General features: G+C 48.4%; 1 protein-coding gene across 3 annotated transcripts in view; it reads left to right on the top strand.

The window, feature by feature from the left end:
- Positions 1 to 2017: 2017 nt before the first annotated feature.
- The window catches only part of LOC111070114 (B-cell receptor CD22), a 43161-nt gene continuing 18915 nt past the window's right edge, over positions 2018 to 26263 (top strand). For all 3 annotated transcript variants that reach the window (XM_041591620.1, XM_041591619.1, XM_041591618.1), the window contains exons 1-8: positions 2018 to 2158; positions 20194 to 20326; positions 21517 to 21731; positions 21830 to 21940; positions 22108 to 22320; positions 22397 to 22566; positions 23871 to 24006; positions 25468 to 25604. In XM_041591620.1, coding sequence (XP_041447554.1) covers positions 2035 to 2158; positions 20194 to 20326; positions 21517 to 21731; positions 21830 to 21940; positions 22108 to 22320; positions 22397 to 22566; positions 23871 to 24006; positions 25468 to 25604 — 1239 coding nt within the window. In that variant the 5' untranslated portion in view covers positions 2018 to 2034. The remainder of the gene's footprint in view (positions 2159 to 20193; positions 20327 to 21516; positions 21732 to 21829; positions 21941 to 22107; positions 22321 to 22396; positions 22567 to 23870; positions 24007 to 25467; positions 25605 to 26263) is intronic.

Genomic DNA, 26263 nt, shown 5'->3' with positions numbered 1-26263 from the left:
ATCAAAAAGCATCAAACATGGCTGTTGAAAGTTCATAAAAATTTATGAACTTTTTTGCGTGAGTTATATTTTATTTATGTGCGAGTATCCTTGCCTGCACACGCCTCACACACACACGCCACCGTCTTGCAGTTGCTCCCCCTAAAAAAAAAAAAAAAAACAAAAAAAAAGAAGTAAGTAGCCAGGGGGGGGGGGGGGGGTTTTTTACAGATTGAGCAGGGGGGGCGGCGCGGTTTTGCAAATGGCGGGGGCGCATTAAAAACAGCCTAACACAAATACAAACACGAACGAGAGGTAGAGGTAAGAGGTGGAGGTGGAGAAGTACTCCCAGAATCGGGAACGGAGCCCAGTTGTCGCATGGCTGCCGATACAAAATGTTGCATAATTATGTGAGCAGAGCCGAGCCGCTTTCTGGGTTAAGGGTAAACCAGGCATCGGGTACGGACTCCTCTTCACCCCATTAATGCAACACCATTAGCCCAAAGCCAAACTAACCATGACACCCAAAGTGGTGGCCACTCGATGGACGGGATGGATGCGCGTTGCCCTGTTCAGAGTTCGGAGTTCGTGGTCGGGGGTTGGTTTTATCAATTTTGATGCCTTGTTTAATTGTCGACACTCGTGTTGCCGTTGACGGGGCCAAAACACGCAATTAAAAGGCGCAGCAGCAACATTTGGTTAGGTGATAAAGCAGCACTCAATGGGGAGCTGGCTTTTATTGGCCGATGCACACATCTGAGGGGGAGAAGTGTTCAGTTCTGTAGGGAGAAAGGAGAGGAAAGGAAAGTAAGGGAAAGGTCATGCCTCAGCTGTGGCTTTGGACATAAATCTACTGCCTTAATTACGAGTCGCCCCTCGAAACGCGCCATTAATCACACTTCATCGATGCGATGGCCACATAAAACAACCAATTTCGAGGAGTGCGTCAGCCAAGGGCATTCCCCTCTGAGGGATGTAAATGGTGGTGCATGGGGGATCGTTGGTGGAATCGGTTACCCCCTTTTTGTTGTTGCTGTTGTATTCGTATTCGTTTACGAGCTCAATTTGCCTGGATGCGCAATGCCAGTCAATGTATAAAAATTTTATTAGCATTTTTCATATTTCTGCACGCAGGAGGAAAACAACAGAAAATGGTTGCTGAAACACTCACAGACACACACACATACCACAGCAAACCAGCATTTACTCATGTTTTGGTATTTTCTCTTTTTTTTTCTATTTACAGCGGACCAGCGGACCAGTCTTAAATCCGAATGCCCATAAAAGCGCAAATAAACATGTAAAAGCACATTAAGGGTCGCTCGATTTAAGCAACTTTAACTGCGCCCAAAAGCAACTCGAACTGATCTAAGTCCAGCGAACCGAACAGCCATGCATACGTAAATGTTATTTTTATGGTCCAACTCTGAGCCAAAGAGTACATTGGCGCTTCATTAAAGCCAAGCCAAGCCAAACGGCGGAAGCGGAAGAGGAAATAGCATTCGAGCAGCCATAACAACGCAGGACCTGTGTGTTTATTGGCGCCACGTCATCGCAGATACTGAAACTGACACAAAACGGACAGAAGAGCCGCGCACATGTACCACGACAACAACAACAACAACAACAGCAACGACAACAATTGCAGTCAATTTTGGTGCTGCGGCAATATACGCAACTGCTACACTTTTTTTTTGCACTTTTGTTTCTTTGACACTTTGGTCAAATTGAAGTTTGTTACATAAATGACGAGACGTTCTCGCGTTTGGCACAACGCACCGCAAGCTAAACGAAATGACAGCCATGCAGTTTTTATTAACAACAACAGCAACAGCAACAGCAACGACAGCAGCGACTGCGACTGCGACAACTGCAAGAGCAAACAGAACATCAGAAACCAGAGCAACACCATCATCAATGGAAACTACTTCAACATATTGCCAACCGAAAGAACAACCGCACAATTCGCATCGAAAAACACGAACGAGATGCACGTCCATGTCGAGGTCGTCGCTGTGCATGTGGATGTGCATGTGGATGTGGCTGCGAATTCGAATGTCGTTGGCGGACAATGGCAGAACGATTTGGGTTGTCGGCTGGATGTTGACACTGTTGATTTGCCTGCAGCTGAACGGGGCGGCGCTGGCGGACGAGGAGTCGCAGGATTTTCAAAAGAACAGTGAGTATCCACAGTAAAGCAACCAGAGCTTAATAACCATAACATCAAACGATTTGATTGCGGCTACCTCAAAGAAAATGTAGTTACAGATGCAGCGCAAACGCGCATTGATTTCTCCTTCCTTCAGGAAACCCGAATTCCATTTCGTTGCCACCTGTTTCCAATACCATCTGTCCATCTCGAGCATGTGCTGATGGATCTCTGACAAGTGGGAATTTAAATGCGAAAAAAAAGAGAAAACTATGCCAAGAGGTCATCACATTTCCGCTCACGATATTCGCCCACGTCTGCACAAAACGTCCATCGACTCGTAGATCTGGGCAGCATTTTGTGCAAACTTGCAAATCATGCGACGACTGCCAAAAAATCCTTATCAATGTGCGTTAGATAAAACGTGCAGAACTTTTCAAAAAGGAGAGCACAGCACAGCACCGAAAACTTGCCCAATGGGCCATGGATGGGATGGGATGGGATGGGCATGCCATGGCGCGGGAGAGTCAGCAGTTTTGGCCAAACAACTTTATAATTTGCGAGGTCGAGTCGAGGATGTGTTTTGGGTCTGCTTCTGCTTCTGGTCTGCTCTACGACGAGTGATGGGTTGTGCACGGGTGCTCCGGGTGTGCTTTTAGGTGCCTTGTGCTTTTTACGAGCCTCTCAACTGGTTGTTGTGAGTAGTTTACGTGTGTCCCCTCCCATGTCCGTGTAGCTGGCTAACCTTGAGGGCAAATCTCATTTCACCAGTGTCTGCCCCCCCCGCATCAGTATAGTATATAACTCTGGCTCCAGCTCCCTAGCTCCTACCCAGTCGACACAAAAACAAATCATAATTCGGCATCGACATCAGCATATTTTCCTTAGGGTTGTCTGGGTGTCTTGTCTGCAGCAACAAAAGCTGTTCTGCTGCCTGCTCCCTGGGCTGTGACTGGGGGTCTGGGGGTCTGGGGATGTGGCTGTGGGGTGCCCAAAATTTATGACAGGATTTGCCCAAATCGAGACACATTTTCCAGTATTTTCTATGTCGCTGGCGTTTGTCGTTTGGGCGTTCGTCGATGCATGGGATTTTGTAGTAAATTGAATTTCAATGCCTGGATTTAGACATTTTGGTCCTTTTGGGGCTTGGCGTCATGCCCGTTTGGCTTTTGTCTGAGCATTTTTGGCATTAAATTTAATTACGCCTGCTGCTTTATTAGCGTCGGCGACATCCTTGGATGGCTCTGGCTCTGCCTCTGGCTCTGGCTCATCCATTCGCATGGAAGGCCCTGAAGCGCGTTTTTGCGGCTCTCTCAAGTGCTATTGAACTCGATCTGCGATTTCATGGATACCCGTGCGTATCCATCTCACAGGAACAGCATGTATCCAAGGCTTTGCCACTGCCTCTGCCTCTGCCACTGCCACTGCCTCTGCCGCTGCCTTGCCACTGCCTTGCCACTGCCAATGCCTCTGCACATTTGCCAAACACTCGGTGTATGTGCGATGACGCTTTAAGTGGAATCCAAATGTGCTGTGTATCGTTGGCACATAAACAACTCACACCAATGCAGACACTCTGATGTGTGTGTGCAGGGGAGTCGTCCCAAGTCCCAAGTGCCCCTCCTGCTGCTGCTGCTACTGCCATGGGAGTGGCATGGGACCTGGCAACGGCTTCCGTTTGTCGCATGAATATTTTCATCATAATCGTCGCTATTTTTATGTTCTGCTGACGCTACAGCCACAACTACAGAAAAAGAAAGAAAAAGAAAAAAAAATAAACCCAAGAGCCCGGGAAACGTTTTGGCATTAGTAGGGGATTTGCATGGGACGGGCGGGGGGTTAGTGCCGTGTTCTATGCAAATCTCTTGCTGTGCTGCTCCTGCTGCTGCTTTGGCTTTGGCCTTGGCTTTGCTTTTTGATGGGCAATCAGCACGCTCGATAGCAGCAATACTCGCACAACAATACCCAGCAGAGAGAGCTTCGACAATAAGATACCCGGCATTCAATGGCGGACATTTCGCATATGATATGACATGAGCTACCGAAATTAGCTGCTGCTTAAAACTTACTAAAGATTGATTTATTGCTTATCGAAATGGCTGATGATACTTTTTGGCTTTTCCTTCACGTGCACGTACTCGTACTCGTACTTTATGGCTCTGCAGCATGCCCCTCTGCTGCTTTGAGTACCGAGCATAAATATTCATATTGCCCGTGAATCAACCCTAGTGTTAACCCAGGGGCCAGCAAAAGCATGAGGCGTGGGGCGTGGCGGCTCACATCACAGGCACGCCATCAATTGCAATGAAAATATTTACAACTGCCTCAAGAGCTCAACAGAGAGTCGGAATGGTTTTCGGGATGAACTCCAGTCCTGGCACTTGGGCCGCCTCATCAGCGCATCATTTGTGTTGTAAATTGATTTTCTGTTAATTTTTATGAACTTCAAAGGAAAGGCGGTCGAGAAGGGTGCCACAGCAACAGCAACAGCGACAGCGACACATGCTGCAGCAGTCCTCTGCCATTCCATGCAGTGGCGCAGAGGGCGCTGGAATATGTCTCAGGCCATATTTCCATATATATTTTATTTATAAACACGCGCGCGCGTTCGCAGTGTCAAAACAGCGTCATAAGCGGCGCTGCATGGCGGTCAGAATGGATGGGGCAGCATGTGGCAGGGGACAGTGATGTGTGGCAGCAGAGAGGGGAGCGAGCAGTGTTTTGGCTGCAGGAGCAGCGCCACAAGTCAAGTGCAGCAACAGCAACAGCAGCAACAGCAGCAACAGCAGGAGCGGCAGCATCGGCGCTGGAAAATGAAAAGTATCTCTGGAGTTGCAACGCGACGCGATGCGACGCAACGCAGCAAGATGCAAAGTTCAATTTCACATGCTGAACATGGCAGCTACTGGGGGTGGGAGGGTTGCATGCTGCAACGTGGTGGGGCACAAAAATACAACAGAGGAAGCACATGTCACTGTGCAGTACGTGCACGGGGGGGCAGACGGCAGCGACACGAGAGTGAAAAATAAATGGGATCGAGGAGAGTGCCTCCAACCGGAGGCAGGGAGGTGCTGGCAAAAGAATGTCCACCCAAGGTGAAACACGAAAGGGATCCAGGAGTCTAACTGAAGGCAAAATAACGAATAAAAAAGGGCACTAAATTCGAAGAAATTGTAATCATAAAAGGCAACCTTCACGGAAACGGATCGATGGGAGGCACAAATCGAACAACTTTCAGTTAAAGTTCCATTTGAGACAACTCCATTGTTCCATTCCATTCCGTTTCCATTGTTGCAATGGTTGGAAGGGCGCAGTAGCAGGGGGGCAATGGAGGCAAGAGGCAGTTGAGATATGTTGTAAGCGAAGACAATGACAATTCCCTGGACAGGGGCACTTTTCTTTTCTCTCCACTCCACTCCACGCCATTCTCCATGTTTTTCGCACACATTTCGAATTTTCTGTGCTCTTAATTTTCTTTTGCACTTTCCTGCCCCATCGTCGGCTCTCCCCCAACACACAGAGTGCGCGCCTCATAAATATTATTGCATTTTCGCATCTTCTGCTTTGTTGTTTATGAACTGCATCTTTGGCACTGCCACTTGGCCATGTGCTGGCAGCCAGCAGCCAGCAGCCAGCACCCAATGCTGCCCCCACCCCCCCCCACGACACTTGGTGGGAAAAGCTTTCAGCACGAGTTCATTCTACACAACTCGAACAACTAGAACAACTTGAACAACTGGCCGCAACAAAAGCGCTGGGAATGGCCACATCCTGTTTAGCGCGAAATTTCAATTATGAACAAACATGACCACGCCCCCACAGCATGCCATGCCCCTCTCCGCTCACTGCCCCCCCCCCCCACAGCAGCAAACGAATAGATAAAGTAATATTTGCAAGTTTCCTTGCTCTCTTTTTTTTTTTTTTTTTTTTGTCTATTTTGTTTCTTTATTAAACAGAAAAAATCACTTTTGCTCCATTTTCATGGGCATTGGGGCGTGCACTCATGCAGCTGTTTCCTTTCTGGTTTGGGGGGGGGGGGTGTGATGGGGTAGATACGCATCACATCTACATATACACAAATAGGATGTGCTTGTGTATTTGGTGGACGGGTAGGGTATTCAGAGTTATAAGTCACTGTGCGCGCGCCCGCTGACTACTCAAACGTGACTGGCCAAAGTTTTTCAATAAACTTTAACAAGAAAACATTAAAAAGCCACAACGATGGCGCATTTCCATTTCCATTTCCAGTGGCCCCATTTGCCGGTCAGCGAGAAGGGGGGATGCTCTGCTCTTGCTCTGCTCTGCTCTTGCTCTTCTGGCAAAAAGTCAAAGCTTCAACTCCATAAAAGCGGCAAAATAGTTGTGTGAAAAGGCAGAACAGAGCACAGAACCCACCCCAAGCCCCATGGTGGGGTGCTGCTGTTCTCTCGGGCAGGGGTAAGGAGCAGCAGCTCGAATATAAATTTCAAATAAAAAGCAAATCTACGGAACTTCTGCGTCTCCCGCTCTGGTGTCAGCTGCCACTGCCACTGCTAGTGCTGCTCCTGCCGCTGCTTCATCATCGTCTTAGGGTCTTGCGCTTATGCCACCCGCGAGGCTGCTGATGGTTGCTGCTGCCACTGCCACAGCCAGGGTCTTAGTACTGGTCCGCCACCCTGATAGTGCCGCATTACGCGGCAACGAAATGAAATAAATATCATTTTATGACTTTTTAACTTGTTTCACTCGCTCGCGCGTTTCCCTTTTAGCCGCCTTTAACAAGCGCAATAAATGCAACACTAAGCGCGTCGATGAGGGGGGCCGGGCAGGGCAGTGGGCTGCTGAGCGATAAAAACTGGAGCGGAGCGGGGCATCAAAGATCCGACACTTGCAGCTGCTATCCGCTTTTATGGTCCCGCAGTTTCCCCCTTTGTTGGTATTTTTAGCATTTGCATTTTTCACTTGATTGAGTGCTCGCCTTGCCGCGCTCTTTTCCCTATCCCTCTCGCCTTTTCCTATGAGTAATGCTTCCGCTAATCAGCGTGCTCCATCGTACCGTACCCCTCCTCCATGCTCTGCCATCAGTCGCGACCCAAAAGTCAAAAGGTGCAAATCAGTTAACATTCAACATCGTTTTTGTTGCTATATCCTCAACATCGTTTGGCCCTTTGCACTGTGCTTCGCCTCCCCACCCCACCCCATCCCTATCCCTATCGCTATCCCTTTCGCTTTCCCCTTCCCACCTTGCTGCTTTTCGCATCACTTCACTCCGAAATTAACCCTTCGGGGGCATGGGTTTTGTTACTCATAAAAAATTCAATTTTATGGCGCTTTTATTTGTCCGTTCCTTGGTGTGTGCTGCCAGCACTGGGCTGGGGCTCTGAATCATCAGCAATCCTTGCGTTGGGGCTGAGGGCTGAAACTTTGTAGTTTAAAGTTCCATTTTGGGTCATGGCATTTCTATGCACCTGAAATCGTAATCACTTCGTGTCCTTTGTCGCTGCAATCGTATCAACTTCACTTCTACTTAATCCCTAATCCCCAAGCGATTAATGTTGTCTGTATCACGCAATCGGACGGACGGACACTCTACAACCCCCCAGTGCCATCAGAGCCCCCAGTGCCGGACAATGCATTGACTCATATACGCTTGGGCGCACACCTAGCCCTTGGCGAGTGGGGAAGGGGTGTGAGAATTTGTAATTTTTATCGCCACATGGCACGCGGCTTTAGGAGATTCGAGAACGGGAACAAGGCATCTCTCTCTCTCTCTCTCTCGCTGGTCTTTGTTCGAGAGGAGTAACCAGGCACAGGCACAGGGCGGCTTCTGTTTATGTTTGGACAACACGCCTTTATGATTTCCCTTTGATTGCCGCCATCCCCCCCACAAGCGCCATTAGTCACACATGGGGTGTGGGATAGGAGGGGTCTGACCGACCCTATGCCCAGAGCCAGGGTCGCGGTTTGGGGTCGGCGAGTGTTTTGGCGTTCAAGTGGAAAATTGAATTTATCACTTGAACATGCCAAGCAAACGTTTGCTCGCCCTTTTGGCCTTTGTGTTTCTGTTTCCCTTTTGTTTTTTGTTTTTGTGTTTTTTCTGCTTGATTTTTTCATGGCTAATTCGCAACAAAATTCTACGAATCGGTGGCCAAATCTATCCGAGACACGTAATCAGCGCGTTTGTGAATATATTTTACCCCCAGCCGTGCCGTGCCGTGCCCTGCCATGCCATGCCGTCTGCTTTCTATTTGTTCTTGCAACATTTTCCACTTGGCAGAACGTTCAACCCCTTTATGACTTGGACATTTCTCTGTCTAACAGTTAATTGAAAATTAGCCGTTAACGGAATTGGGCGTGACGCCCTGCAATTTGGATAATTTGCATTTTTATTAAATTTTAATTTAAAGAGCAGCCGACAGGCAGGACCCGGACCCGGACCCAGACCAGTACTGGCCGTCACACAGTTGTTGTCGTCGTGTGCCGCGCGCGGTGATTAGTCGCTGGATTTGCATAAAATACTGCCATAAATTGTTGTAAATTGAAAATGGCAAAAATACAGCAACAAACTAAAAGAAGAGAGAAGGCCATAAATTGCATTGGTCGGAGTAAATAAATTAGAACGAATTACATTTGCTGCATTTTAAGGCTCGAATTTCGCTACTCCCTCCGGGGCACCAGAGCACCCCGAACCCTCCCTCAACCACCGATCTGAGTGTCAGTTGTGGTTCAGCCTTTATTTATCGCCAGCGAGCCATAAATTTGTGTAGTTTGTCAGGCAGTGCGTTTAATTAAAACAAAAATTATCTAAATTATGACCAGAGACCAGCAATCCAGCAATCCAGAGAGGAGTTATTTTATTTCAATTCATTTCATCTGCACGAACTGTGCACAGTGGCATAAATATGCACAGATTGTAATGTATTTTTGTGTGTGTGTGTCTGTGTGTGTGTGTGTGTGTGTGAGGAGACAGAATGCTCCTGACCAAGGCCAAGGCAAGTCATTTTGGCACGCACATGAAATAAACTCTATTGAAATCGCACTTGTAAATCTAAAAACACAAACACACACACACACACTCACACAGATACTCTGTAACACACACAGACACACACTCAATCTTGATGTGGGCCATAAGTATGCAATGCTGCGCATAAAATACAAGCACAAAACTTGTTTGCTGCTGCTCTTCCTGATGCTCCACCAGGGGCTGTGGCTGTGGCTGGGACTGCGACTGGGAGTAGCGCTCCTGGTGGGTATGGGTATGTGTATGGGTCGTAAATTTACATATTTTGCATATAAATAAAACGGATTTTGTCGCCGGGCGATGCCAGTGCTGAAATGTCACAGCATAAAATGGCAAAAGAAGCGCCAAATAAATACAAAATAAAATAGCTACAAAATGGCCAAAAGAGAGCGCAATAGTTGGGCGAACAGCCAAAGGGCAGAGTCGCGTCTGGCCCTGTGGCCCTGGGCCCTGGGCCCTGGGCATGGGTCTGAGGTGTAACCCCTCCTGCTGCTGCTGCTGCTTATCCTGCTCCTGCTCCTGCTTTCCATCCTTTCTAGGGTGTTGCCAAGTAAGCAAATTGAGTGCGCCATGTCTGAGTTATGGCAGTCTGATACAAAATAGTAGCAGTAGCAGCAGGAGCAGAAGCAGAAGCAGCAGCAGCAGGAGCAGCAGCAGCGCTGATAGCAAAGATCTCAGACTCAGACGCTGGCTTCTTGGGCGTGGCCATAAACTAGCGCATATTTGTGATATATGGACGATAGCAGTTTATGCCCCCGAAAGAAGGAAAGAGCAGGGAGGTCGGAGGTCGGTCGGTCGGTCTGTTGGTCGCTCGGTCTATGCCCACTTGAGCCTGGAATCGAACTCTCGCTGCTGATTTGGTTTATGGCTTTGGAAATTGAAAGGCGCAAGTGTCAAATGCACACAGCCAAAGCCAAATGGCTGCAGGGGAAACGAGCGAGCGGAGCGGAGCGGAGTGCCCTCTCCTCGCTAATGCTCTTGTTTGTTTTGCTTTCACAAAACGCTACCATGGGGCCCGGCTTGGCCCGGGCCCTCCATGAGGGTTCCGGGACAGCACTAAATCATCTAATGCTCACTCTCATTAGCAATCAATGCACAGAAACACAAACACAAACAGCATCAGCAGCGGCAGCAGCAGCAGCATCAGCGATGAGTGCAAAAGGCTGCCAACACTTCACACTCCATTGGATCCGATCCCTCTGCCTTTGAGACATAGGGAAAATGGCGCTAAGCACATACACACATACATACATATACATACATACGGGGGAGAGTAAAGGAACTGGGGCTGGGGCTGGAGCTGGGGGAAAGGAACGATTAACAAGCAAATTAGCATGAAATTATTTCAAAACAGGCGCACACAGTAAATAAATCAATTAGGCAAACAACAAACAATAAAGAGAGAGCGAGTAGACTCGGTGAACGAAGCATTAAATACACTTCTGTGGATCGAACATTCTTGTGACTTTGCAGGGAAATGTACAAATGACTTTGTAGAAATGAGCCTGGAAACTGAGACTGTTCCCAGGTGTACACGGCGTACAGGCGAACCATAGTACCCGCCTCTGTTAGAGCATCAAATGAGCAATCATCGGCAACAACATCGCCAAGTGGTGGACTCTTGTTGTTGCCCGCTTCGAAGGGGGTCGGTTCCCGGATCTGGGAACTGGGATCACAGATCGCATATCGCATATCGCGTAGCGTGGGCGGACAGCCGACAGCTGGCTCATTGGTAAACAAAGGCAAACAATTAAAAGCTTTTCCAGCATATGCACAGCACATTTTGAGGCACTGTCGAGAGGGGGATGGCTGGCGAGCCGCAGCCGCAGCCCCAGCCGAAGACGAAGCCGAAGCGGGCCAAAAATTGGGCCAAAGTGCAAGGAAATTTGTTTTGAGTTCCCATGACTTGCCTCTGGGTTCTGCATCTGCATCTGCAGTGAATTTGTCATGGCGTGGGGGAGGGGGCAAAAGCTGAAAATGCTTTTTGGTTGCGTTGCGCTTGATGGCAAACACAGATGCAGTTACAGCTGCCGAACACCCCCCGCTCGTCACATTATTTTAATTATTTGTTTACGCAATGCAAACAACAAACTTGCAGGCGGCACTTGTCTTGTCTTCTTGTCTTCTGCTCTGTTCTGCTCTGTTCTGAGGCATGCTTCATGGATTGTCGTAAAAAGTTACGAGCTGGAATTCTGGGAAATGTTCCCGAAAACAAAGCCAAGGCGGCAGTTGCGGCGCCTAATTAGCCATCGCTGTTGCAGATTCGCAGCGTGGCAGAGGCTTTTGGCGTCATGCGAATTTGTCAAATTAAGCAGCAGCAGCAACACCAACAAAGCGAGGCGCTACTTCAGCTCCAATGAGTCAGCTGTTCGGCATGCCAGTGTCAGAATTAACGGGCCCGAAAATGTGCAGGCAATTATCATGCTCAGCTGGCAATCCTTGGAATCGGAATTGGAATGGGAGTAGTCTGCAGCTTGGACTGCGCCAAAAAACGTTGTGGAGGAGCAAGGCTTTTCGGCAGGCAGCTGCCAGACATGAAGGCTGAATGGCGCCACCAACAACAGTAGCAGCAGTGGCAGCAGGAGCAGCAGCAGACGAATGAAATTAAAAGTCAGAGCCAAACAGCCAAGGGACAGCGCACGCACTGGGCCAGGCCAGGCCAGGGCAACGCCATCACGCTGGGCCCTCGGGGGCAGCGCTACTGAAGCGACACTGATTAAAAAATTGTTTGACAAGAAATCAACGCGACATTTGTCCAACGAGTGCAGAGTGGAGAGTGCAGAGTGGAAACTGAAGGCTGGAGATTGTCGACTGTCGCCTGTTGCCTGTTGACTGTCCCTCGCAAAAATCCAACAAAATCGAATGGAAAAAAAAAATTGAAGCTGAAGTCGTGCTGAAGTGTCGCTGTTAATTCGGCGTAAATTTAATTGTCAGCTATAATTAAATTGATTTTCACGCCGGTAGCAACTTTGCCTTCCGCTTCAGCATCGGCAGTATGGAAAGCATAACGAAAATCAGGCAGCAGCAGCAGCAACGGAGCGGAGGACTGCGGACTGCTGACTGGAGGCATTACTCGAATGACTGCCGTCGCACGGGCCATTTTTTGTTCAGCCTGAAGTGGCGCCAAATCAGCTTCAATTTTCATTTCATTTCTTTCTATTTTTTTTGGCTCTGCAAAAGTCCGTTTTTTTTTATTCGTTTATTCCGGAGTGAAATGTGATTTATTATTTAATGCATACAACAACAAAATAGAATGCGAAAATGCAAATATTCGGCATTACTCGGCTTCGTATAACAAATATTTACGCATTGCTGTTTCAGAATAATCCCAAAATATATACGGGTATATGTTGTATATGTATGTGTCCCTGGGCGCGCGGCTACCCGTGGGTATCCCCCAGAAGTCTATACATAAGAAACAAAATTAAATTGCATTAAAAACACATAAAAATAAAATATTTTTGGGGGGCCCAGCGTGCGTCAGGGGGAATTTCTCGCGGGCAGCAACAAAAGCAATCAAAGTACATATAGATCTGGTGTGTAAATATGTGTATAAGACTTGATTCTATATTTGTTGATGCCCGTACCAAAGCCAGGGGCGCACAAAAAGGGGTGCTGAAGATACCCTTTGGCAGTGGATGCCCTTAATAATTACTGGAACTTGACCACATTGAGGCACAAATTTGATTTAATAATCCCCTTTTCTGGGAGATATTTAACTACGCCCCTGACCTTCCTCCTGCCGCAGGGCTGCTGGGGCTGGGGCTGGGCCATGCTGCTCGTTTCTAAAACGAAAGAAAAAACTGGCACAAATTCAAAAAATCAAATTTTTACGCAATTTTACGACAACTTGAAAAAGGAACAAACTATAAATAAATGGCCCCTTAGTTCGGGCGGACGGTGTGTCCAAGCTATTTGTAGCTGGCTATCTGTAAGATACTTTCTGCTGCTGCTGCGCTGCTGGTGCTGCCGCTGCCGCTGCCACTGCCATGAGTCACACGAGCCAGGCGAGGTGGTCCCGTTTACCTACGAAATTTGTGCTCTGCATTTTAATTGAAAATAATAAACACGCATGTAAATAATGTGCCATGCCCCATGTCAGACCCACAATGCAACCCGAACACAGACCCCCGAACAAAGATGCTGATGCTGCTGATGCTGCTGCTGCTGCCCCCAGTGGCAGTAGTGTCCTAGTTTCGAGGATGCTGTTCCCTGCCACTTTCCTGTGTCTCCTCTACCGCTGTCCGAGTACGTACATCCAGCTGGAACGTACAGCTACAGCATCGGGTCATGTTGCCCAGCATGTGTTGCATGTTGCAGTGGCAGCAACACCAGCAACAGCAACAGCAATGTCTGTGCTGCGCTTGCAAAATTATTCTGCGGCAACCCGTTGCCATATTTTACTTTTTAAATGCCGTGTGGCCGCTTTGTTGGCATTGCTTGCTGCCATTTTAATTTATTTGCTCATTTTCACCATTTCCCAGCGCTTCCAGTTTCCATTTCCATGCCATTCTGTGTCACTTCCTTTCACTCTTTCTGCTCTGCTGCTTTCAGCTGCTGCCAAGTGTTTGTTTCAGTTGATTTCGAGGCGAGCGTCTGCTGTGGCACTTTAAGGCACCGAAAAATACTTCTACCATAGAATAGATTGTTCTATGACTGTCTGTACGATCCATTTGTCAGCTCCCAGAAAGTGTATTCGGCTTTCGTCCTGGACCTAGCAATGTGCCTGTTATTTTTGCATTTGGTTCCAAATTAAAAGCGCATAAATTTGTATAATTCATGGACATGCGACACATGCCGCAGCTGGTGCTGCCGCAATGCCAGGGGCGGCCACGGCAACACATTCTTCGCACCCGAAACACTTTGTTGGTGTTTCCAGTAATTGAAATCAAGTAATTTACGCGCCATTAGAGGCAACCTGCCGAACCGAACCAAACAGAGCCGAACTGAACCCTTTGGAGGCCCAGCACTGCAATTAACATAATATAAAATTGCAATTTGCGAGGATATCTCCCATGGTTGTTGCTGTTCGTGCTGCTGGATGTTTACTGTTTGTGTGTGCTGTAATTGCGGTTGCTTGTCATTTTAATATGCTTCAAGTGGCATTCAATCAATGGCAATTAAAAAACTGTTTAAGCCCATAAATATTTAAAGAGTTATATTTACATAAATGTACATGTACCGCCCCCGCTGCCCTATAAATCAAGTAAAATAGCCAACAAAACATATTAACCAAAGCCACAGCTAATTTGTGCATAAATAATGCAGGCCCATATGCATTTTTGAAAATTATGCTTAATAGGTTTTTACATTGCTGTTTAGAGAGCACTTTAAAAATGGACCACATACAAAAAGTGAAGCCATTTTTATTTCGTTTCGAATTTAATGTGTTTAAATGTTTTGGTGTTGCCATCCTCCATACAGACGCTCAGACTCAGACTCAGTGGAATGTGGCCCCCGAAACCCTCAAAGGCAAGCAACAGTTGCAAGAAAAAAAAAGAGAATCACACAGCGAGCCTCGAGAGGGGGGTGGGATGGTCGAGAACAACGAAGAAAAGCGGGGAAAAAAACAGCCACGTAATGGCCGACAAGAAGGACAACAAGGAGCGCTGACTGGAATATTTTTCGTATTTTATTATTAAATCACGTAGCCAGTGCAATACGGCGTCCAAAATGACAGCGAACGCATTTTAATTGAAAGACAAGCCCAGCCCAGCCCAGGCACCAGAGAAAAGGTCGAGAAAAAAACAGAAAGCTGAAGGCTGCTGTCGGAGCGAAGCGGAGCCGATGATGAGGCAGAAGCAGGTCCCAGACAGTGAGAGAGCGCGAGTAGGTGGTGTGGGGGTGGGGATGGGTGTGATGGGTGATGGAAACTGCGTCGGGTTTCTGCCAAAGACTTTGGCCAAGAAGTTTTCTAATTGAAAATGGCGTCGCAAAATTTAATTTGAAAACTTTCACTTGCCAGGCTGACCCACAACGACAGCGACAACGACTCACCGCCAGATTTGTGAAAAATCCATTCGCTCTCTCTCTCTCTCTTTCTCTCCATTCAGCTCACCAGAGAGTGGGAAAGTGCTTGGACATTTTGTCGCACTGTGCACGGGCGAGGCCTGGCGCCACACACTCACTTGTTATTAATAAGCCTGTGAAAGAATGTTGGGGAACGGTGTTTCGTGCCCCCCCCTCCTTTATCGTGGGCCAAAAAATATTTCGCCTAATTGACTCGCGCACATTTGTTGCTGCGACTGGCTGCTAGTCTGGTGGCGCCTCGCCACTCTGTGACACTGCCATAACCATTTCGAATTATTTTTTTTACTATTTTTTTTTTGGCTCTTTGGCCACCAAAGCGGAGTAATGCAAACAAAGAGCGCACAAGAGTCATGTATTCGCAGACGGAAAGTTTGTTAGGTTTATTTGCTGCCCAAAGATGGTGGCAACAGGAAGTGCAAACACCCATACACACACACACACACTCAAGAGTCAACACAAAGTCAGAGAGCAGGAGGAAGTTTGATGGAGAGAGAGCGGGCAGGAAAGCATACAAAAAAAAAACAACAAAGTCAAAGGCTGAACTAAGGAAAACAAAACATTCTGGCATTTCTAATTATAAGTAAATATTCATACTGACATTACCACCATGTACCATACTGTACATACGAGTGTGTGTGTGTTTGCGTGTGTGGGGAAAGCACTTTGAAAGTTATTTACACACATACACACACGCATATTGTGCCTGCTTTAAGAGAGCGAGAGAGAGAGGCAAAGGCAAAGGGGCGGAGAAGGAGGCAGCCATGTTAGGCAGCCCGTAATGCATGGTAAAAAGTGTGAGAAAGTACATTAGGGTCACTGACGACTTTGACTACACTACAAAGAGGCGTGGCATGGGGCGTGACCCGGCAGTGAAGCAGAGGAACGATGCCTGTTCTGTCCGCAATGGCAACCACTTTCGCTCTCAACTTGCAACATTTTGTGGCGTTGCGGGGTCGAGTGGTGTAAGCGAGTGTGTGTCCCTCTGTGTGTGTGTGTGTGTGTGTTTGTGTTTGCCATAATGTACAATTTAAATGTAAACAATTTGCCCCAACGCGGCATCAGCAGCAGCAGCATCAGAGAGAAAAAAGAACAAGCAAAGTAAAAGTCCGGGAAAGGAAATGGGAAAAGCAGAGTCCGGCCAAAGGCAGCGGCGGCACAGGGACAGGCACAGGCACAGGCACAGCCTGAACTCGGGCCGAATAAAATATTTAAAAGCCAGCAGTGGACCAACCCATCGAGGAGCGCCGAAGCCAGAGGAGGAGTCGAAGCCGTAGCATATGGCAATGTAGCACATGCTACAGCTACTGCTGCTGCTACTGCTACTGCTACTGCCGCTGTGAATAGTGAAACTCAAATATTTATCTTGGCAATTGCCGGTAATTTGGTTTAGTTCCGACTTGCCACCGTTCTAAATAAACTTTTCATTAGCCCGAGCACCTGGGCGAGTCGGGTTGTGAGGGGCTGGGCAGGGCAGGGCAGGGGTTTTTGGTTACAGATGGCACAGATACATATATAGATATTGCTGCAGAGCTCGCACTAATTTCGTTTAATTAACCAACTTATATTTTGCGTAATTGACTTGCATGTGCACACGCGTTTGGCTAATGTTTCAATCAAACTCTAACCAAATAAAAGCCGCTTTGGCCACACAAAAACAGAGAGCGAGGCAGGGACAGGGACAGTGGGAGAGAGAGCCGGCAATTGTATTGGCTGCTTCATTCTCATGTTGCAACAAGCAACAAAGAAAGCAAAATCAAAAGCAAAAGCCACAACCACAGAAACAGCAAAAACCACAACGCGCACAGAGCCGTACGAATTTGTGTAATGTGTCAACCCCAATGTCCCACATCCCCCAGTCGATCGGGAACTGGCACTTTCGCTTTAAATATCAATGCGATAGAACAATTTGGCCAACATATTTGAGCCAGAAAATGCGTACATATATTGAATGATTGCCAACATTTGTGCATGTGTTTTTTTCGTGTTAGTTCTATCATCTATTTATTGTCATTGGTGGTGGCTGCTGCTGCTGCTGTTTGCAATGGCACGACACGGCACACTTAGTGAATTTTTAGTTTATTTAGCGATACGCTTTGTTGATTTATTCTATTAGTGTTCTATTAGTATTTTCCCACTCTGGCAGTGGGTTCAATGAACTTTTGGACGGTGGCCAGCATTTGCTTTAAATGAAAATTACAAAACAAAATTCGATTCTTTTGCGCATTGCACGAAACCTTTAAGGCGAGAGAGAGGGAGAGGCACCCACAGCTTAAAGCATCAGGCAGCAGGCAGTAGCCGTAGCCGTAGCCGCAGCAGCCACAAACCGCGTGCAGGCCCACTGCATAATTAATGCATCGTTGTCTCCAGGCTGCGGCCTCGCCGGGTGGCTGCTCTGGATGGTGTGAATGTTACTTGGAACTAGGGCTGTGGGCTGTGGGCTGTTCATGGCCCCAGCCCAAATGGGGCACAATTCACTGCTGGTTGGCGCTCATCAGGGCTCCTCTTTTATGCATGCAAAGTAACACGCTGCGTATGCGCATTGTTCGCCGTAAACATAGCGCTTTAAGAGCCCTGAATCGAACATGAGAAAGCCCATATGGTAGCCCATATGCAGTATGCAGTCTGCCGATGGGGGAATCAAATACAACTTAATTATCTTGAAATGCACTTCCCATTTGCACGCTATTTAAAAATTCATTCGAAAAGTCTCACTCAACATTTCCTGCTCGTCGGCATTGTCTTAATTAGAATTAGAAAACAGCCATAAACACTCGGCGCTCTCAACGCATTCGCTGGAAATTAATTGATCCATGCTGAGGGCCTGTCAGATGCACCGATGCTCCGATGCACCGATCAGCTACGTGAAAACTCCCTCGGGCAGTAAAAATTCCGATTCCGATTCTCAATTGGAGAGGAAGCGCTTGTCTCGCCTCCCCCCCATTTGTCTTCGGCTGCGCTGCCTCTGGGTTAAGTAAGTTACAGGAGGGGCTAAAAATATCCACAAATAATGCGATGTGTCAAAACAAAACATCAAAAACGAGGAAAGAGGGGCGGGTAGGCGGGTAGGTAATGCTCTCGGGGAAACCTTAATATTTTTGGGGACCTGAGGCCCTGATGGTTGTACAGGGCGTACATCAAAGACGACAAAGACGTCGCTGGGCTGCCAATAAAAGAATTAAATGTAAGCGTAAATCATTAAAAACGAGCAGACGATTGCCGCTAACAACTGGGCAAATGCCAGCGACAATTATATAAATAGATTGCGGCTCTGGGAGGGGGGTGACTTGTGTGGAGTGTGTGGCACATCAAACGTGGCCCTAACAGATCTTTATGCGTTGTCTAATTGGTCAGGAGAGGAGTCCAGGGACCGGCAAACTGCAGCACAAGGCCTTCCGTTCCGTTGTCTCTCTCTCTCTCTGGGAATTGTATGGCACACAGCCATTTGCCTGGCATATCCTGTCCCATTCATAAGGATTTACGGCTAGGTGTCGTCGTCTTGCACGGCCACATATTTGCTCTGCTTGCCGCAAGCCAAAGCGTTGACAAATTGCAGCATAGGCAAGCAGCAGCAGCAGCAGTAGCAGCATCAGCGCCGGAAGCGTTGCCATGTTTGCCATTTTGCTCAAGTTGTCAGCGCGAGTGCACGCCGGAAAGTATGCAACGCAATATAACAAATGGCTTGCGGCTTTGTGGGGCAACGAACACAGCTTAGAAGCAGCCATGGCGAGCGAGAGAGAGAGAGAGCTCCAAAGAGCGAAAGTTTTCAGCAAATTTCAATAATTTTGCAATACTTTTTCCAGCTTACGCGACTGCATACATTCCGCGTTCCAACCGTAATCCTGTCCAGAACTCTGATCGGATCGCATCGGAGGGGACACCACTCCACTTCACTGTTGTGTGTTTTGTTGCTGCTGTAGAAACCATTTGAACATCAAAGTGCCACGACAACAGCAACAAAAAAAAAAAACAAAAAAAAATGCCTTTTAAAATTGTTTGCGAAATGAAAGCGTTGCCGCAACACTGCTGAATGGGATGGGATCGAGTTTGGTGGTAAACCCGCTTAAAATTCAAAGCTGAGTGGATTGAGTGGGGTCGCGGTCGTCTGGCTGGGCTGGGTCATGGCGATGGAGTTGCGTTTCGTCCTTAAACTTAAATTGCATTAAACAGAGCGGCAAAATATTGCATGGAATATATTTAAGCGGACTTTAAGGCTCAGTGGCCAAAGCAGCCAACAGCTGATAACTAAATAGGCAGCCGCGCGACGGCAACCACATTATTGTTTGCCATGGGACATCTCGGCTGGGGCTGGGCTGGTCTGGGGCAGGGGCAGGTCACAGATGACAGAGGACAGAAATAAAAGAAGCCGTTCAGGCGGAAACAATGTGGAAATTTTACAGGTTGCCCTGTCAAATAAAATAACTGAAAACACGGCGAATGGCGCTCGGTGCACAAACAAAAACCCACCAGAAATCATTTTTCACTAAAAATAAAAAAAAAAAAAAACAACGAAGAAATAACTGAAGGAGGAACCAAAAAAAACGAAAAACATCAAATTCAACAACGCCAAACGACGCCACGACGGTGACGACAACCAACCGGCAACCGGAAGCAGAGCACAACGACAAGAACCATACCGGGGAGGTTTGGGGTGTGTGTAGGGGTGGGGTTGTGGGTTTGGGATGGGTTCTGCTCTGCTCTGCCATGAATCGCAGGCGGGAAGCTTTGTGTTAAAATAACAAACAATCAGCCGAATCATGCAGGAAGTGCAAATAATAAATAAATATATCGCGCAGAGAGCTATTTCTTCTTCAATATCAACCTGGCAGTTTCGATTGCTTTTTTTTTCACTCCACCAACCAACCACCCACTCACCCACCCACCCACTCACCCACTCGGGTCACCCAATCATCCTTGCCACCATTTGGGGCGTCAGTTCTCATGCCTTGACAATATAAAACGAACAAAACATATATATACGAATATAAATACTAAACTTTCATCTTTTTCTCCCATCTTATTGCCCGTTTTGCAGTACCCGCCCGATTGGTATGGGCCGCCCTGGGCAAGACGGTGGAGCTGCCCTGCGACCTGACACCACCCACGCCCCAGGACTCGGTGAAGCTGCTGCTTTGGTTCAAGGACACCACCGGCATACCATTGTACAGGTGAGTGTTTGGAGCCCTAGTTGTTTAGCTCAGCGAGAAAAAAAAAAAAAGGGGCAGGTCCGCTATTCGCTCTCATCCACTCCCACTCCCTGAGCCTGCCAGACAGCCATCCATCAAAAGCGTAAAATAATCGTCAACATCCCTTTTGCTACACTTTACGTGCGAGTTTCTCGCTCTCTCTGTTCTTTTTCTTCTCTCTTTTGCGCGTTTTTGGCTTATTTCCGGCAGCTGCCAAAGCTACCACATGTGTGCGTCGGTGTGTGTGTGTGCAAGCGAATGTTTTCGGGGCAAGGATGCGCCCCGTCATAATCCACTTTGTTATAATAAATGTAAAGCACATCCGATTACAGCTGTCGTTGCTAAAGTGTAGCAAATTTTCACGCATACACGCAGCGGGCGTGGCCACGCCCCCCTCCGTTCTCATGCGGATTTTTTTATAAATTTGCGCTGATAAATTTTCAATATAAATTGTGGCCAGGAACGGTGTGTCCTGCATGCCAAGTGGAAAGTGGCGAATGCCTTCGACTTTGCGTGCCACAGCCACAGCACACTCATTAGAAGTGGGTGGCAGGAAGGCAGGGGGGCACAGCACTGGGATCTGTGTCAGAGCCATGCACGTGAAGTGGAAGTGGCCGGCACTCGATAATCATAAACAGTGCAGTGCAACAGCAGCAGCGGCAGCAGCAGCGGCAGGGCCAGTATCAGTGGCCCCTGAAATAAACAGAGTAATTTGCTAAAACAGCAACAAATTACTGCAATTTACGCAAAGCTGCCAAAGTCGCAACGTGGCACGAAGCAACAGCAACTGAAGCAGCAGAGCAGAGCTGAGGCACCCTCAAATGCACACAGACAAACGAACAAACACTCGAGAGTCGAGAGTCGAGTCGGGAGTCGAGTCCGTAGTCGGTAGTCGACTACCAGGATGATGGCTCCCAGGCTCATGGCTCATGGTGTGCAAATTGAGCGTCATTTTTTATGAACGTAAATTATGCCAGAGGGAGAGCGAGAGCGGAGAGAGAGCGGGGAGGGAGAAAGAAAGCATGAAAGAGACGCCTGATAATGGTGGAAGGTGGCACAACTTATGCTCCCTGCATATGTTTATTTATGACATCTAATAATCGCTACATGCCCCGCCCCACCCATCCACTTACACTACACATACCGAGTTTATATCCCTTTTATTTCCGCAGCCTGGACTCGCGTAGCGGAAATGTGAAATTGGCCCCACATGCGGCCATAGCTAGCGATCTGGGGCAGCGTCTTTTCTTCAGCATCGGCGATAATCCCAAGGATTCCCGCCTGCAGATAAACGACGTTAAGCCCGAGGATGGCGGCGTCTACCGCTGTCGCATTGATTTCTTCAACTCGCCGACGCGCAACTTCAGGCACAACCTGACCCTAGTGTGTGAGTACCGGCAATGCAATTCATACACAGCTCTTCGAGTGGCAACAAATTGATTTTCTCTTGCCTGTCCCTGTCCCTGTCTCTGTCCCCATTTGCAGTGCCGCCCGAGGAGCCGCGCATCTTCGATGCTCAGGGCAAGGAGATATCACAGCTGGCGGGGCCGTTCCGCGAGGGCTACGAGCTCTTTCTCTGCTGCCAAGTGAGGGGAGGTGAGTACCCACCAGCCCACAGCTTGCAAGTGTCTGTGTGTGTGTGGTTTGACCCACTTAACCGCAGTCTGCCTGCCTGCCTGTCTGCCTGTCTGGCCCAACGGCTGCTGAGCCGTCAATTGCAAGTGTCACTCATGTGCGTTTTTCTTTCCTCTATCTACCCGCAGGTCGTCCTCCGCCCAAGGTCACCTGGTGGCGCGACGACACCGAGCTAATCGGCACCAGCCACACATCCGTGGAGGAGGGCGCCACCGTGATGGTTAATCAGCTGCTGATTGGCACCACCACCCGCGACTTTTACGGCGCACGCATCGAGTGCCGGGCTCAAGGCACCCGCCTGGTCGATCCCGTCCGGAAGGATGTCACCGTGCAGGTTCACCGTAAGTCCCAGTCGCTTGGGAAATCTCAACACGAAACAAATATAATATCTGTTCCTCTCCCTCTCCTCCCCCCTAGTGAAACCCGTTCGCGTGAAGATCGTCACACCGAATGATCTGCTGACCGCCGGCCATCCCGTGCCCATTCGCTGCGAGTCCTGGGGCTCGTATCCGGCGGCCAAGATTGCCTGGCTGCTGGACGGCGAGTCCATACGCAATGCCGACGTTACTGTGCACAGCGACAAGGAGGTAAGTAGTACTGCCACATGCCACAGCGGCAGGCCCAGTCCTGGTGCTCTCTAAATTGGCCCAAATTATCTGGCGATATGCGGAGTAGGGCAAAATAAAGTTTCCCCGTTCCCAGAACAACGCAACTTTGCAGCGTTTGACATTTGATAGTTGGCCGCAGTGCTGCAAACACTTACACTTGCACACAACAAACAAACACACACACACAGACACACTTGTCTCGCAGAGACTCTCGTGTAACTTGTGGCAAGTACGCTTAATAGCATCAGAGGCGGCGGCCAGCAGCAGCAACAACAAGAGCCACTGAGGCGACCACTGGGTGACCCTCAAAGCAGGGCAAACTTTTGCAGCAGCCGCAAAGAGACACACAGAGACGGAGAGACAAAGAGAGAGAGTGAAGCAGACAAGTTGGCTCTTCCACTTCCACCTCCCTTCCTCTGGCTTCACCCCCCATTTGGCTTCTTTGATGAACTACCCAGAACGGAAAGTTTGCTCCGAGCTGCACAAATTTGCACTTCACGGACGGACATTGATGCCGGCTAATGTGCGAATTTCTATTTGAATTTATGCGCAAATACCAAACTATTTGTTTGAAAATGGGTCCAATTTTTTTTGCACATCTGGTGTACGCATTTATCAGTTTGCATGCAACACGACGCTCTGATGGCAGCTCAGTTTTGTGGCATCCATTAGTGCGCTCTGCCACTGCCTTTTTCGGGTTTCTAATTATGCCATGTAAATGGATAGAGACACATCGAAGCTGGGGCTGGGTCTGGGGATGCCAAACGTCGCCAGACATTAGTCAACTCGTGCATAACCGATTCCTGCTGCCTCACACAGAGATGGGGTGAATGGATGGGCAAAAGAAGAGAAGAAAAGCTGAGCCACCAGTACTCGTTATACTACAGCTCGATGTCCTGTCCTGTCTCCTGTCCTGTCTCCTGTCCTGTCTCTGGCTCCGGCTTCGATTGTTGCCAAAACGATGCCTGACTCTGCACTGGCTCTGTCGTAACTTAATACCTCGCTGGGGGCGTCCATGGGCTGCCCCACAGCCACTGCTGCTGTGTTGCCGATGCACAAGGAGAGTCTCTCTCGGCTTAGCTCGAAACTACACTCATTATTCTGGAAAGCCGAGCAGTGGCATGCAAGTGGAGATGCCACAGAATGCAAAGAGAGAGAGAAATAACATAACGATGCTCTTCCTGCCATTTAAAGGACCCATTTTTGGGACAATTTTTTTGCATTTAATTTGGAGTTATTTTCCAGTCAATAATATTTGCATTTTTTTTTTTTTGCTTTCACAGGATGGCAACATCACGACCAGCATTCTGACGCTGAAGGTGACGTCGGAGAACGACAATGCCGAGCTGACGTGTCGCGCCACGAATCCTTGGTTCTCCGGTGGCGCCATCGAGGACAAGCGTATCATACGTGTGGCATGTGAGTAGAGAGTGCACATATATAGATTTGCTTTGCTTGTTCAGCCCCCGTGACAGGTGAACTTCGGTCGATGGAGATGCCTGCCTGCCTGCCTGGCTGCCTCCCTGCCTGCCTTCAATTATCTCCACAAAGCAGGAGTCTGCTTTGTAACTGCACCTCACTGTGGGTCTGTGGGCTTTCGCTTGGTATGGACTCTGGGGCCATGGCCAGGCCAGGGCAGGGCCAACGATCACCTTTGCTGTATCCTTTACACAAACGGCCCAAGGCTTAGCCATCTCTCTCTCTGTGTGGTTGGTTGTCTGGGCTGTGTGAAAGCACTCTCCTCCAAGGAAAGTCCAATTAGAAGCATATTAGGGCCAGAGCCAACATAATTTTATTAAGGGGAAAAGGAGCTCGAGCTGGAGCTGAGAGCTGAGGCCAAGCCGCTTCGGGGCCATGTCTCCCATCCACCTGTTGGCAATGCCATGCCATCATCTTATCTTTCCCGCTAAGCTGCTTATAAAATGCAGTCGAGTCCTGGTCCTGCTCCTAGTCCTGGGTCGTCGTCGTCGTTATCGTCTTCGACTTGCCTTGATTAAATTTTCACAGTTATGTTTCTATTGCTCTTTTCTTTTTTTTTTTTTTTGCTGGCCTCCATAATATTTGCAACATCCGCTTCCGGCTGCCGTTTTACATTATTTCGACCTTCTCTGCTGGTCCCTCCTCCTGCTGCTGCTGCTGCCGCTGCTGCTGCTCCTTTGGCCGTGCGGAGAGTGAGAAAAGAGCAGAAATCGTTGTGAGTGGCCTTCTGTATTACCTGCACTCAAATCAGGCCGGAACCGAGCTCGCCTCGTCATCTCCAGCCGAGTTCATTTGGGTTTTCATTTTTTGCGGCTTTTTAATAATTCACCATCAACTTAAGCAAAACCTTTTTTTTTTTTTTTGCCATCTTCTGCCCAGACCCCGCCATTGACATTTGCCCCAAAAAAAACTTAAGACGGCAGAGTGGGGGAGCCATAGTTTTGTCCACCCAGCACGGTGCTCCATCCATGGGGACTGCTTGGGGCCAAGTGGCGCCGACAGTCTCCGACGCGTATTAGATTTTTACAACCGTAACTAATAGTCCCATTTGGCGTGTGGTCAAGAGGCCGTGTAGCAGTGGCAGCAGCAGCAGCGCAGCAGTGGGATGAGGCCCAAAGGATGTACGGGGGCGGTCATCACAACAAAAGACGCCTCCCCTGCTCTGGCAGCTGGAGTTAAGTACATTACGCAATGCTGTCTGGATCGGACATAACTGAAATTGGGGTGGGCAAAAGCGAGAGCGAGGGCGAGGGCCCGGGCCCGGGCTAGGGCGACTGTGTGTACCGAGTTCACCTTATGAGCCATTGCCGTTTATTATTTTGACTTTTATTCAGCCATTTGTAGCGCTCATTAAGCTGGATGCCCGCACTTACTTATCCCCTCTCACTTATTTCTCCACAGATCCACCCACCGTGTCGGTGCACTTGGCCAACGAGGATCCCAGTCGTGTGGTGACGCGCTCCGAGGGCCAGAATGTCACGTTCAAATGCCGTGCGGATGCCAGGCCTCCGGTTACCAGCTACTCCTGGTTCAAGAATGTAAGTACCACCACCCAACGACCAACAGCTGACGTGTATCAGCAGACACATTTTTTTTTCATTTTCGTTTTTATTATCAATTTTTGGGCCGCTGCTGGCCTGAGGCATCCGCATTCCGGCGGCATCATAAGCAGACACTTTTGCGGTTTAATTTCATTTGGCAGGACTGATGCCACAACCGAGCTTTAAGCCCCGCCTCGAATTCCTTGGGGGGTGCGAGAGGAATGTGGCTGGCCACATGGCCAAATTTTGGACTCATTTTTCAAATGTCTTATAATTGGCTCATGATGTCCGCTGAAGTCCATTCGTGTCGCAAATTATTTAACTATTAATCATGCGACAAATAAACCGAAAGAGATTGAGATTGCCGCAATCGTTCAGACGCCCACTCGCACATTGCTTTTTCTCGAAGGGGTCTCGGGGTCCCTTTGCTGGTTTGGCTTTGACTTTGTCTTGGCGTTTCTTCTTTTATTATTATTATTAAACCGCATGATTCTGACATCCTTTGACAGTTTTGTCCACATGGTCACATCATCATTTTTCATAACTGCCCAAAAACCCTAAACCCAAGCTCATATTTTTCTCTTGCCTTTGCCTTTGCTGCTGCTTTTTTTATTTTTCTTTTCCCTTCTGCCAACCAACCAACCCACGTGCCCTGG

The sequence above is a fragment of the Drosophila obscura genome, unplaced genomic scaffold, assembly GCF_018151105.1.
Source record: "Drosophila obscura isolate BZ-5 IFL unplaced genomic scaffold, ASM1815110v1 contig_150, whole genome shotgun sequence".
In the NCBI taxonomy this organism is placed as follows: Eukaryota; Metazoa; Arthropoda; class Insecta; order Diptera; family Drosophilidae; genus Drosophila; species Drosophila obscura.
The sequence above is the reverse complement of the archived record's forward strand: the minus strand, read 5'-3'. Positions and strand labels throughout refer to the sequence as shown.